A 14,805-nucleotide genomic window follows, 5' to 3' on the forward strand; every position below is an offset into this window, starting at 1 on the left:
ACGTAATTTGGTAAATAAAACAACAGGAACAACACTGGAAAGCCGTAGCTCTGTCTTGTTTAATTGAGTGATTATGCCAGCCACTCCACGGTCGCTAGCAGCCTGTTATACGTTTGCATGGTGACTTAGGCCTTGTCCCGAATTCGAAGCGAATCTTGTTGCGATACAGCAACTCCACCTCGCGAGGTGGCTTCGCGTACCGTATCGGTAGAGCGTAGCCACTACGTACAACCACCTCGATGCGGTTGAGCAACCGTACCAAAACCACATTCGCTTCGAATGCGAGACGAGGCCTTACTTAGAAGTTAGAACGAGCAGAGCCCGCGAAAATTGAGCAGCACAGACAAAGCCATGGACAAATTATAACTCAGTGCAAAAATAAAAACTTAAAACAGTAGCCATGGGAAAATAAACAATATTTTTGGTACCACCAGGCTACACCTTCAGGCAAGTATAGGGTAATTAGGGTTTATAAGCGAAGCATAGAATTCTACAACATATGAAAGTCCACAGTTAACATTAACTTTTAAATGATTTCAGTACATTTTTATCAGAAAAAAGTAAGGTAAAATTAATGGCACTACCTTTGTCGATCACTGTCTCTTAAAAAGTCCCCATATCAATATACGAAAGTTTAACGTTTATTTTAGTTTCCGGTTACATGTATTAAAAAAATGAGGTTGTTGGAGAACTAACTGCTCATTGAAAAACGATATAATTTACAGTCTACATAGTTTCCCGTAAATCTTGATAGTCGTTAAATTAAGGATTCTGTTGTGGCCGTATGCAATTATATTCCGCTCAATTTGCGGGGTCTACTAGTACTATTATATTTTTGCTATTGTTTTGACCCCAGAACACATTCAAACCACTTTCGTGACGAAGTATTAAATTTAATGGAATTGCAAATTTTTATTTGTATTACTTAGTCGTTTTTTGCCAAACCTAAGAAATACTAAAAAATAAAAATGGCGTAATCGTAAAAAAAGTACGACATTATTAAATTTAAGTACTTTAAACCTGAGGGGTTTTTTTATTGTTTGCACATCTGATTTTTTTCTGACATTTATCACAGCAGTTTTTTTAACCTTGTACGTTTGCTAAAACCTACTGTCTTGAAACGTTGGATTTGCGTAGATCTAAATGATAAATTTTGGTTGATAAGGATTACTGAAAAGCAAAAAGCTGAGATTAAAAAGTTATCTTAGCATCATACCACACTTCTTAGTAAATTAGATGCATATAAATATGTTTTAGCTGTTTTTGGAAATGAGAAAGAGGTTTGCGATACGCTACTTCCACTGCCGAGTACCAACGCTTTCTAAATGTGATGAAACTTGTGTCAAAATAGTTTTGGAACGCATTATAAGCAATTATTCCGCTGGCTCAAAACTTTTGTGAACACTACTATGAGCACTAGGGTTAAGACTATGCTTCGAACTAGCATGACCACTTGGGTTCATACGTAGATCAAAACTAACATTAGTGCTCGCGTTAAGACTCTCGTTAAAGCTTACACTAACATTTTTATCTTTACGACCAAATATCATTTGATAAATAATTTTTTGTCTTCACGAATCGTTAATATTGCGCTACACATAATTATTTTTTGCAAAATGCTTTATGAAAAAACTTTTAAGCGGACGCTTTAGCATGAGATAAATTTGGCACAAAGACATTTCGCCGATTCGCCACACAGATATTTCGGCATGTAACTGTCATTTTTTGTGCACGCCTAATCTAAATATTCTCATTAGAATGTTTTCTTATGTTAACTTGTGTTTCCTTGTTTTTGTGCACATTTCTTGCGCTTTTCTAATATTTTTTTGTGGTTATTATAAAATTAGCCTTTTTGCTTTGCTTTAGTTTAATGTATTTTTTAATCGCTTACGTTTTCCAACTTCCCAAGTTTTCTAAAATTTAGAATTGAAGCTAAATTTCACTATGCCAAAATCACTATATACCAAAGTGTCCTTTGCCGATTTATCCTTATGCGGGTTTACCCTTATGCGGAACGGTACGTATATCAAGCGGCTACCCCTGCGCAGATATTACTAAAAAGATTTTCACCCAAATCTTTAAGTTCAGTGTTTTTAAAAAAAAATAACAAAAATATAAATGAATTGAAAACATTTACGTTGCGAACGTTTATTTGAGTGATAGTTTTGCATAAGATTTGCAGAAAAAGATTGGAGTCAGTTCGTACGGGGATTTGCTAAAGCCAAGCAAAACGGTTGTTTAAATTTGAGCGTCTGCTGCCCGTATTTTTAACAAGAGCCTTTAACCAGAGTGCTGTTCTTAGTTAATAACTGAGTATAAACCTTAGTAATCATGTTAGTCAAAATCGAAGTCTTAACCCGAGTGCACGCATTAGTATCGTCAAAAGTTTTAATTGACTGGAGGTTGCAAGTTATATTTGCGTTTTCAAGCCCATTTTGTAATTTCTGGCGTTCTTATTTGTTATTATTATTATTTTTAATTATTCATCGTGGAGCTAGGGTGACATTCTAGCTGGGATTTTAAACCTGGCCAAACAGTGAAAACTAAAACTTCGAGCGCAGATAGACAGACTCCTCAAACAAACTTGACACGGTTCAAAGCTTGCTTAAAAGCACCAATAGTACGAATATCGAACAGATCAGAAAAATTAGAATCAACAAAAAACGTCCACAATTTATTAAGTTTTCAAGCAAAGGTCGTCTCGCCAACTTTCTTCTTCTCTTCCGCCATGATCAGTGTGCAGGCGCGATCTGCAATGTCCGTTTAATTGGTTTGGAAAAAACCCACAGTGATAAAATTTAATTGCGTGGCCTAACTTTATAAATACTGTGCGCTGATGCATCGTCCGCCTGATTGCCTTGTATAGATTTTTTTTCAGTGAAAAATTCTAGCACAGTCAAGGTAAAATATGTAGTAGTGCAATAGTGAATGCAGATTTGTGGATCACTGGATAAGTTGCGCTGCTCACACCAAGGTTTCTCACATTTGGACAAGAACTAATCTGAAAATGCGAATTTACAATTTAAAATTTGATTAGGTAGTCGGCAATGACTTTTATTTGGAGATCCGGAATAAAAAACTTCGATTACGTGAGTTTGTTAGCTTGTTTGATCACAAACTTAGACTCCACAGCCAAAATTTCCAATGGATTTCATGCGAGAGTGGACGTGTAATTGCTGAAGAGAGCACGAGACGCCAAGTGCACAAAATGAACCGAATTAGGTGAATAACTCAGATCCCAACCCTCCAGCAGGATTGGATCAGAGCACAGACTCACGTGGCCAGCCGCTGTCACTGATTGGCTGACACATAAAGCAGGCCTTTATTTCACATTTTATCGGCCGCGACAGACTCGAAACGCATACAGCGCAGATACACACACAACGCCAGCGTGCCAGTTGCGAAAACTCAAGATTTTTCTTGTGTCTAGTTTTTTTTATCTTCATTAGCAGTACTTTGCTGCTGGTGTGCTCATTTCGCCATTGTCAACGTTTAACAAGCCGTGTAAAAGCGGTTTGCGAGCAAGGCCGCACATAAAACAGGCAGCCGCTGTCGATCATGCGCAACTGATGGTTTTCCTGTCGCGCTGACACACACTGGGTGGCTTAACAACCCGGCGCACACCAGCCATCTCCCGGTTCACCCGCCCCCGTGCGCTGTGTGTTCTTATCATTACACTCCCTGTGATCGGGTATTTATTGCCCGCTTATCGCTACAGCTGCGCTGCCTGCTGTGACAGGATTTTACTGACTGGCTATCTTTATCTGGCCGTGCGTTTGAATTTGAATGCTAATTTTATTCTTCTGCTCGTTTCTCTCTGTCTGCTCTCTTCCACAACTCTCTCCTTCTGATGTTCCCCTGGAAATAGAGCGCATTTCAAGTGGCAGGAGTGCGTCCATTGGGTGTTGAAGAGCCCCAGCTGCATGATCTTTATCAATTGCCTTGATCTCCTTGGTGTTGTGCTGTGTGTGGCTGTGTGACGGTGTGCTCGGACTGCACGGAGAATCGCCAGTGTGCACTTTTGCAGGCGCTGCATGCTGCCTGCGCTGAATCAGTCTTGCCATGGGTGCCATTAATAGTTGTCTGAAAAAATCCAACGGACGCGCACAAGCTCTTCCTCCGACCAGAAAACCGTTTTCCCCGCCGGAGATGGGTAATCATTCGGTAAGTGAGCGGAATGTATCGCACTCGAGTGGGTTTGTTGAGGGAATTCGAGAAAAAGTGAACAGTAACTTCTGGAATTTAGGAATTGCTGGCTGTTTTTCTTTTGGAAGGGTACAATAATACCAGATATTTTTGGGAATTTCTGGTTCTGTTAATCTGTTTTTATTATAAATCTGCTGACTATTCTATCATTTTTCAGTTTTTTTCTCATTTAAAATTTCAAAATGAGAGAATTCGTCTCTCAATAATTTTCGCTAAAGATTGTTGAGAATCTGATTATTTAATTGTATTAAAGTACTTAATCCGTTTGTTTTGATTCTGTTTTTGAAACTGGCGTGAGATGATTCGGCTTTTAAAAAAGTTTGAAAGAAATTTTGAAAATTTATTTTTGATTTAATTTATTTTATTTTGGATGTATTTCGCAGTTTCGGTTGTTGTTTGGAGTCTTTATTAGTTATCGTAGTGAAAAAATACTCTTTTTTAGTTTACTGGGTCGTTCGAAAGTTATGCTATCTATGTATGGATTGCGAATTGATTTTTCTTGTGGAATATTATCTAATTACAAAGCTCGTTTTGGTGAAAAGCTGGAGAAGAAGGTGCTTCCTTGAAATTGAATGCTGGAGAGTGTGCGTATTAGCGCGAGTATCGTTTGCACAACAAACTGGGTCGTGTTGACAATCGTTATTGGAGAAATGGATCGTTACGCTTGCGCATTATTCGAGCACTTTATGACCTACAAGAAATAACTCCAAATCGTTATGACTGATTGGCACTAGTGAATCATGCTGGGAGACTTGCTCGTCGCTCTAATCAGGCTGCTTTGTTGATGGAAAAGAATAATTAATTGCAAATTACTTATACATTTGGATTTTACAAATAATACAGAGCTGTGTTTTTGGTAACTATTTTTTATCGTTTTTATTACAATATCTTATGCGAAAATAATATAGCGAGTTTTTTTAGTGGCTGGCGAATGTTCCAGAATAATATTCAGATAATATTGTTGAAGTTCAAGCAACCAAGCAGAAATGAAGTGATGAATTATTGATGATTTGGTTTGCGTACTGCCGTACCATCTTCGAAATAGCAGCTTGAAGTCTTAGCGTTGTATCGTAGTATAAGGGCAGTACTGTGGGGCATTTTCAGAAATCGGGCTTTGCCCACTAAATATACAATGAATATGTGACGTTATATTGTTATAACTGCTAATAATTGAGATGTTGCCACTTTTTTTATGTAAATGTTGCTGGATGGTAATCATGGTATCCATATTTAGTCGCTTCAGACTTCAAAGCGACTTTCTTATCGCTTTAACCTGAAATTCTGTTTCATTTAGTTGTACTGTAGATCGCGTAGCCGTTTTCAGAAATTTATACAAAAAGTTCATTTTTTTTCGTATTGTTGCAGTCAAATGCCAATATTCTGACCAGCCACTTGCACAGCGCCCGGTCGGGTGCAGCGGGGCCTGTCCCAGGCGGCCACGGAGGTCACAGTCAGTTGCCCGCCCTCCCGGACCATCAGCGGTCAGCGGATGGCTTCACCTCATCCGGTGCCAATATCTTCGTGGCGCTGTATGATTACGATGCGCGGACGGATGAGGACCTGAGCTTTCGGAAAGGTGATCATCTGGAGATTCTCAACGACACCCAGGGGGATTGGTGGTTCGCCCGCAGTCGGACCTCGCGGCAGGAGGGTTATATTCCCAGTAACTATGTCGCCAAACTGAAGTCCATTGAGGCCGAGCCGTAAGTTTTAATAAAATTGACATTTACACGGTTTAATGAAGGTGCGGTGTTTTGGCGATGGTCAGACACAGATTTGTGTTTCTGTACCGGTTGATCGGCATCGCGTGTTGGGGATTGGCCTAATCGCGATTACATATCTCCGCAGTTTGTTGATTAGGAAATTTTCGGAAAGTGCACACATTTTCCATTAACTTAAAACTTTCAATAGAGCAATTAAACTACGAATGATTTTCTTAATTTTTGTTCTGAAAAGTACGTCATCGGCAGCTGTAAATCTTTATTGCACCGGATTGCAGCGATATACGAAATTGTTTAAGAAATCGAATTCGTAGTGTACTGGCGTAACATTAACGCGGAATCGTTCATCTCATGAACTGCGCTTCAGATTGATCGGATTTTGTATTTGTTGATTTTAGCTTATTTCTTTCAATTTTTTAAATACTTTGTTTTAAAAATCGAAGTGGTTTGTAATTTTAATCAAATAAGATTGCTTCATGAGCGTGCAAATTAGCTGAAATTGAAAATAATACTTGGTGTTTCCGATTGTTTAGTTTCTAAATTTTTGCCATTCAATCGGTTTTCGTGGCATCGCTGGCCTGAATTGCACATTTACGATCTTTCTTTCGCGCTGTTTGTAATTGAATTATGGCATTATTGCGGTTGCGAAAAATCTTTACAAATCAGTGTTCGATTGAAACCGATACAAGCCGCGAAAATTCGTGATTACGGTTATTTATCGATTTTTGTCTTTTTAAGGCTTGATGTGAACTGTGAAAGGTTCACAGTTTGATTTGCGGATTTGTAGCGGTTGGCTTTTCTCGGTGTTCGGTTAATTTACGGGAGGTGAAGGAACGGATTCATTGTTGCGATAGCAAATTAGCGCAAAATTGATTAGTGGAGAATTGGTATTTTCACATCTTTTCCATGTGGCTGCGGGCAGCATTGGTATCGTTCCATTTGTTCAAAGAGCGCGAAAGTTTTCTCGGTCGATTTTGATATATTATAAATCCATTAAATCTTTACATAACAAAACTCAAAATTTTACTTAACGAGAATGAAAAAGTTTGTTTACAATCAGACAAAGCGGTTGAAAAACAAAACATTCCCGGCAGCGTTTCCGAAAATTGGCTGAAAATTTTCAGGGAACTTTATTTTTTAAGATTTTTGGAAATAAAATAGCTGATACGGAAGTCCTAATTCGGTAGTTACTTGGTTAGTTGATTTTCGAGCTTTCTTGCTTCCGTTTTTATTTTTAACCTTTCGGAAATCGTTGCTCACTTAAATCGCGAAAAGTACGGTGCCTGGCAGAAGTTACCCGAAAATGTTACCATAATTATTTTCTCTTAATAAGGTCATGTAATGCATCCGTCTCCGGAACGTTTTAAATTGGTCTAAACCATCCCAAGCACGTAGGCGCACTTCTGTCAATTTGGTTGTTTTGAAAAATTAGCCCGACACGTTTATACAGGCCCGCTGAGCGGCCCGGTGAAATATCTTGGCGTATTTTTAGACATTCGTGGAGTGTCATTGAAATTGGCCGGTCTCATAATTGCCGGTTTTGTGAAGTGTGTTGGCATTTTCTGGTTGATGAACCGTTCTGATTTTTTCCTTATAGATGGTACTTTGGAAAAATTAAGCGGCTGGAAGCGGAGAAAAAGCTGCTGCTGGCCGAGAACGAGCACGGGGCGTTCCTTGTGCGCGACAGTGAAAGCCGCAAGAATGATTTCTCCTTGTCAGGTTAGTCAATTGCCGCAGTGCGACACACACAAGACCGACGAACACTGTGGAGGCGGTTTTTTTCTGCCGGATAAATCTGACAAGTAGTTTAATATGAAAATCTCGAAAGCTCTCGTCAGCCTTTCAAAGCGGAATAAATTATTAATCATGATAAATGAGTGCCGTTAAAAAGCTCAGGCAAATTTGAAAAAGGATATTATTTAATGATCTACTTCTGTTTTCTTGTCCTAATCGATTTTGAAATTTTCGCTTTTCTTTGTTTAAAAATAAATGACAAGTGAATAATTTTTTTATTTAATATATCTCCACTGGGAAAATAAATCACATTTTTGTACAATTTTTTGCTGTTTTTTAAAATTTTTTCTTCATTTATGTTTGCGTTTTGTCATAAATTATTTTTGTTAATTGTTTTATTGTTTTGGTTTATGGAGGGATAAAAATTTGGCAAATTGTGCGGCTTGTTTTCCTGGCTCGTGTCATCAAGGTGGCGAAGCGTGACTTGCCGCTGTAGGCCAGTTTTTTCCCTGTTGAGCTGAAACGGATAACAATAAAAATGTCGGGTGGAATTCAGGCATATTTTTCAGTATGCGCCTTTCAGCAAAAGGTGTTTTTATGCGAGGGAGGTCTGGCTGTGAATTTTATGCATTTTATTCGACGAGCGCATGATTTGGGCACGCGTATTGACAAACATTAACTGGTTTTCTTCATCTTGCGTAACACAGAGCCGGCTTTCGCTGCATTGTATGGCAGACGGATTTCCCATCCCGTTACAATTACTGCGCTGTGTGTCCCGCGGGCATGGCAATTAAGGGCGGGTGGTGTCCTGATCGTAAATTATTTGGAAACGAAAGTGATTGTAATTAATGATGGTGTACAGACAGCTGGCTTTATTCGGCCAAAAAAAGGCAGGTCAAAATTGGTGTGAGCTGCAATTAATGGGTGTTCACTTTTCGGCACTGAAAATTTTTTCAAATGTTAAAAAATCACTAAACTGTCTGAATGTGTTGCAAAATCCTCTTAATTTAACTGGAATGCACAGGCCAGCAAAATTCTGATGGAAAAAGTGAAAATAAATAATTCAAAAAATATTCCGCAGTGAATTCATTGTTTTTCCGGGATTTGTTAGCTTGAGAAAATTGCCGGTGATCCCACAGATGCCTGTAACAGATGTTATGATAACCGCGTGAAAAACCGCCGTGACAGTGTTTTTTTATCTTCGTAATGGGCCACAGTCAACATTTTTGCCGCTGCAGACATAGCCGCGCTGTACTGCGTGCGTTGGAGCATGAAAGTGACTGCTGGGCTGTTTGTTTTCAGTGCGTGATCAAGACACAGTGAAGCACTACCGCATCCGGCAGCTGGACGAAGGCGGCTTCTTCATCGCACGCCGCACCACCTTCCGGACACTGCAAGACCTCGTCGAGCACTACTCACTCGATGCCGATGGACTGTGTGTCAATCTCAAGAAGCCCTGCGCGCAGGTATGCCGGTGAATGCGTTTATAGGTTATGTTGTGGTCGGAGAAAGCGAATGACTGCCGCAAAAACTTGACACAATCCCGGCAAAATTTTTCTGACCTTTTTCTCTAGTTTTTTCTATTTTACAGCAGAGTTTTAAAATTTTTAACGTATACAGGTGATTTTATTATCGATTATTTTATTATTCTTATTATTTTTTAATTAATTTACTGCTGGGGATTGAAACAGTTGAAAAAAATTAAATAGATTGTTTTAAATTTTACTGCTTACTGTAGGATTTTTGGTAGATGATTTGTTTGAATAGAATGAAAAGAATGCGCTGGCGTACGAAAGCTGTTATGCGCAGACGTCATGTTTCGCGATTTTTTACGATATTTCCGCGCTTCCGTTGACGCCGCATGGCAGTGCGAGAATGGAACGCACGCAGTAGCAGTTAATCGGTTGATAAACGGAAATGCGATTATGGACAAAAATGTCGCGCCGATAGTCAGCAAAAGAATGGAGAACGTTGACCGATTGCGCCGAAAATGACGCGTGCGATAAGAGCCTTCCAAGGGATTAGTTTGATTTTCTTTATCTGCCCACAGCTGAGTTGTCATAGGAATTCTGTCGTGCGGAAGAGTTTTCTCGGTGGTGACAGGAGAAACTTTCCAAAAAACCAATCAGAAAATCGTAGTGGTTCATTTCATAATCTTACATTACTATTCTTCTTTTATTAGATATTGTATTTTTCAGGGCAAATAAATTTATAAATAGTTGTCTCATAAAATAAAATAAGAGAACGTGAACTGGTAAAATTTGGTAGATGCACACTTATCGGAAATAAGAATCGTTCAGAAACAGAATGAAAATAATTTAAGATCAAAAAATTTCCTGTGTTAATAGTATTAAGTTTATAGGTGGAGCGCCCAACGACAGCTGGTCTGTCTCACAATACCATTGACCAGTGGGAGATTATGCGGGAATCCTTGAAATTCGTCCGCAAACTCGGCCATGGACAGTTTGGGGAAGTATGGGAGGGTTTGTGGAATAATACAACGCCGGTCGCCATTAAAACCCTGAAACCAGGTATTTACAGGCATTTATCGGCGATTCAAATTTGTAGTTATTTTTCGGTGTTTCAAAATAATTATTCCAATTATTTGGCTAGCTTGGCTTTTTGTTCGCGTTATTGTTCTGTTTTTGCTCGAGTTTTCCCGTTAGCCTTTTGTTTACACATACGTAGCCCGCTTTGTAAAACCCGATGTTTTTGAATTTCTGATTGAATGGATTATGTATCGGTTGTGCGGCGTTTGGCACACAAAAACCAGTTGTGGGGTTGTGTAAGCGAAATGGATTAATGCGTGATTATGCCATCTTTTACTACAGATTTGTACTACGCCAGCCAAGTGTGTGTCGTAACCCGTTTGTAATTAATTTGAAAGATGACTGGTTTCTTGCACTGTTTACAAGCGGTTTTTAATTTTTCAGATTCTTGCATTCATTACGGCAATTTCTGAAGAAAAATATGGAATAATTATAACTAATTTGGCACTTATTACTAAAGTATCCGAATTCCATGCGAGCTTGAAAAAATTCCAATTTTTAAAGCAACAAAATAAGTATTATAACCATTTTATTACGTTGCAGCTGACTTGAAATTGCTATGCAGCTTCGCTGTCTCGTGAATTGTAATTTTTAAAAAATGCAGAATCATTTGAAAACTTTCTATCGTTAAATAAGTACGAGTACGGATAACTGCGCAGAATGCGATCTATTATTTTGTGGTTGATTATTTTTAGGCACAATGGATCCGAAAGATTTCCTAGCGGAAGCACAGATCATGAAGCGTCTGCGGCACAATAAGTTGATCCAGTTGTATGCTGTGTGCACCCTGGAGGAGCCCATCTACATTATCACCGAGCTGATGAAGCACGGCAGCTTGTTAGAGTATCTGCAGAGTCCACGCGGACGCCAGCTGAAATTACCGCAGCTCATCGACATGGCAGCACAAATTGCCACCGGGATGGCCTATCTCGAGTCGCAAAACTATATTCATCGCGATCTAGCCGCCCGCAACGTCCTCGTCGGCGAGAATAACGTCGTGAAAATTGCCGATTTCGGTCTGGCTCGATTAATTCGAGTCGGGGTAAGAAATATCCTGTTTTATATTGCTATGTATTTGTGAACGATTAAAAATGTTAAAACTAGTGAAACTTCCAGATAGAAGATAGAAACTTCTGTTTTTGACAGTTTGATAAAAGACAATCAAATTTTGTTTGAATTCTCAGAAATCTGGGTGATATTCCATTAATTCTTTTTTATTTTTACAGAATTTTGACAAATTAATAAAAAAGCAAATAAGTTTATTTGAGTAGGTATTATATCACGAATAAATAATAAATGCCTTTGCCGTGAAGGATAAATAGAATTTTACGGGAACGTGAAACTGTTTGGCAAATATGTATTTCGTTTTGATTGCTGACTTCGCAAGTATCGGCTGAAACAAAGAAAAACTAACACGATATCATGGGGAAATATTTGCATGTTTTGTGTACCGGGTCGGTGTTTTGTTGACACCTGTCGCGAAGGTTTGGTCAGTTTGCTCCGTTCCGGTGTGAGTGAGATGTTTGAATGGTTAATCTCGGAGTAGTGGTTGTGTTTATGTGGGCATGTGCTCGCTGTGACGGTCAACAGATCCGCTTGATCGGAGCGCTAATTACTGGCGCTGTCCGTGTCAGCATCCTTGATCCCGATCGAGCCGCTTGATACCCATGTTTTCAACAAAAACAATTAACCTTGTTGACTTCGCAACTAAACAGCAGAATCAAATACGTAGTGAAAATGCACATTTAATGATTTATTTAATGAATATAAGAATTTGTGTACTTTTTAACGAAAATATTAGTCAAGTGTACGTGAAATGATTTTTAAAAATGTGATAATTGTATGATTTAATTGAAAAATGTAAATAAAATCGGAAAAAATACTTGAAGGAGAAAATGTAATAAAATAGGAATAATTTGGCGTTTTAGAATTAAAATTAAAATCTATTTCATTCATTGTTTGTTTTTGTAAAACGAATTAAAGTAAATTTCGTTTGACTTGCTAGGAGGACGAGTACGAAGCACGTGTGGGAGCACGTTTCCCCATCAAGTGGACCGCGCCGGAAGCGGCCAATTACAGCAAGTTCAGCATCAAATCGGACGTGTGGTCATTCGGTGTGTTGCTCATGGAGTTGTACACGTACGGACGCATACCCTATCCCGGTGAGTCAGTCAATGACTGCCCTGACAATCATGTCGCTCTTCATTTTACACCAGCTACACCCTCCTGTTTTGCCTGTTTTATCACGATTACCGTGCTAAATAATTTTTTAATAATATTACTACTGAATTTTTTAGTCAAAAAACCGGTTATTTTTGTTACGTAAGTTGTGTAATTATTTATTGTAATTATTATTGCCGTTTTGGCATGCGTTCATGTTTATTGTTGATTCTTTTTACAGTAGTTGTAATATTTCATACATGCTTTGTATGAAAGACGTGTAACGACTTCGACTTTCATTTTGCATTTGTAATGAGCTTAATAATGCATTCAGCAGCGAACGTTTCGATAACCTTTGTGTTTGTTTGGAGAGCGGTCGGTTGGGTGGCGGTGCGCAGCGTGTAGTGTATTGGCAAATTCATGCATCAGCGCCAATTAGCCGCTGAAGCAGCCCCATAATTGCGCAATTCCCATTGAACTTGAACGCTGCTTAAACTTTTCTTGCGGCTACTTATTGGGTCGTGCGCAATTAATCTGAATTCGCGTCTGTAATAGTTGGGCTATTCGTATGCTAATGCTGCGCGAGCGGGCGTTCGATTCGCTGGTGTAAAAGAGTGCAGGTTTCTTGATGGTCAGGTCAAGTGTCGCGGCACCGAATTTATGATGAGAAGCAGACCTTCAAATGCTAATTAAAACGCCCGGCCACAACAACAACAAAAGCACACAAAGAATTTGAATTTTTATGAACAGATCGTTGTTAAATACTGTATATAATTTTTTAAACGAGAAAGCTAGCATCATCAATATTAATAATTGGTAAGTTAATGTGCAGCGTCCCAATAGAGCAGAATTAATTAATTACAATTTTTGCCCGTAAATTTATTTGTTCTTTTGTAAATCTTTTTACTTTTGTCAAAAGAGAAAAAAGCTGCAGTGGTAAAAATTACGTATGACGGTGATGACATTTACCGGTGTATTTTGTAAATTAATTTAAAAATCATTATTGGGGAAAATTGTGATCTTCCATTTTTATCGTCGTAGTTTACTGGAAAAAAATTGAATATAGCAGTTAACAAAATCTGGTATAATTGTAAAATATAAGTCAAAAAAAGTAAATGTAAAGTTAATTTATTAGCCAAATATACTGTAAGTCCAAAATTCGAAGTTAATTTATTATGATTTTCCTGGTGTTATTATTACTGTTTTTATATAAATCGTATTTATCAATAATTTGTTCGTAGGCATGACCAATGCGGAAGTGCTGCAGCAAGTGGAGAACGGCTACCGGATGCCCATTCCCGACAAATGCCCGGCTGAGTATTACAAAATCATGAAAGACTGCTGGCACAAGGACCCGATGAGCCGGCCCACCTTCGAGACGCTGCAGTGGCGTCTGGAGGAGTACTTCACCGCCACCGGCACCGAGTACCGTGAAGCCACCACCGTGGCCTAAAATGCCCCGCTCTTCCTCCCCCTTGTGCGCCCCGTGGTGTCTTTGTATCTCTCGTTGATATTCGCGACAGGACCACACTTGTTTGTAATCTGAGTGTTCGCGTTCGAATTTTCGTGGGACGCGACGCTGCCTCGGCTGGACTATTTTAATTGGATTAATTTTAAAATGTTTTTTTTTCTAGTAAATTTATACCGTTAGTATTGTGCTTGACTCTCTCTCTTTGATTTCAGTTCTCGGCCTGTGTGTGCGGGCTTTTTGATGATCCTGGTTTACTTTGTATCGTGGGCTGCTTTTTTGATTTTTATTTTGTTTTTATTGGCAATTTTGTGGCGGCTGTGTTTTGGGCAGCCTCGTATTTGACCGGATTTTTAGATAGTTTTATTGTGGTTTTTTTTATTGATCGAAAAAACCGCCATGTGTTCAGTGTTCTGGCTGATCTGATCTGGTAATGCTTATTATGCAGCGCGGCCTCTGCTTATAAAATATTATTTCAGCTCTTGTGTAAATCCTTTGCAATAAAATTCTCTTGCGCTGAAAACACAAATCAAAATACATGCTATCAGTAAAATAACACCACAAAATGAATCCAGAATCATGTTCCTACAGGTAGTATGCTGCATGTACATTTAAAATTTTGAATTGATTTGATTGTGTCCATAAAGTTAAGAATGGCAATAATTTGGTCTCGGAAAACGCAGATTGTACACAAAAATCCACACGAACGGATTGAAAAATTGTCTTAAAATATTTCTTTACAGAAACTTGAATAACGTACGGGAAAATGTTGTACACGAGTAATATGACTTCTACACTAGTAAAATATCTGCTTCTAGTTGTACTGTAGTACTTGCTTTTGTCTGTGCAAATGACGCAGGACAGAGGGACCTTTCCGGAAGTCAGTTTTGTCCAATATCCATGAATCCATTCTGGCGTGTACTGCTGACTTTCGCCAATGTTTTACACATGAAACGGGATCGATAAT

The 14,805-nt window shown here is 38.8% G+C and overlaps 1 protein-coding gene across 1 annotated transcript; it reads left to right on the forward strand.

Annotated features, from left to right (window-relative positions):
* Positions 1-3,370: 3,370 nt before the first annotated feature.
* On the forward strand, positions 3,371-14,323 carry LOC129595346 (tyrosine-protein kinase Src42A-like). Its single transcript, XM_055492332.1, has 8 exons — positions 3,371-4,164; positions 5,572-5,909; positions 7,525-7,646; positions 8,964-9,127; positions 10,024-10,192; positions 10,906-11,252; positions 12,216-12,372; positions 13,612-14,323. The coding sequence occupies exons 1-8, from the start codon at positions 4,063-4,065 to the stop codon at positions 13,821-13,823; spliced, it is 1,611 nt and encodes a 536-aa protein (XP_055348307.1). The 5' UTR covers positions 3,371-4,062; the 3' UTR covers positions 13,824-14,323.
* The last annotated feature ends 482 nt before the right edge of the window (positions 14,324-14,805 follow it).

This window comes from Paramacrobiotus metropolitanus, unplaced genomic scaffold (assembly GCF_019649055.1).
Source record: "Paramacrobiotus metropolitanus isolate TYO unplaced genomic scaffold, Prichtersi_v1.0 Parri_scaffold0000077, whole genome shotgun sequence".
NCBI classification, from domain to species: Eukaryota; Metazoa; Tardigrada; class Eutardigrada; order Parachela; family Macrobiotidae; genus Paramacrobiotus; species Paramacrobiotus metropolitanus.

What these genes read in the sequence shown, in the direction of transcription:
- LOC129595346 (XM_055492332.1), top strand. Translation starts at nt 4,063, where the DNA reads ATGGGTGCCATTAATAGTTGTCTGAAAAAATCCAACGGACGCGCACAA. An exon ending in AAGTCCATTGAGGCCGAGCC is followed by an intron (nt 5,910 to 7,524) that starts GTAAGTTTTAAT and finishes TTTTCCTTATAG; the next exon opens with ATGGTACTTTGGAAAAATTA. An exon ending in GAATGATTTCTCCTTGTCAG is followed by an intron (nt 7,647 to 8,963) that starts GTTAGTCAATTG and finishes GTTTGTTTTCAG; the next exon opens with TGCGTGATCAAGACACAGTG.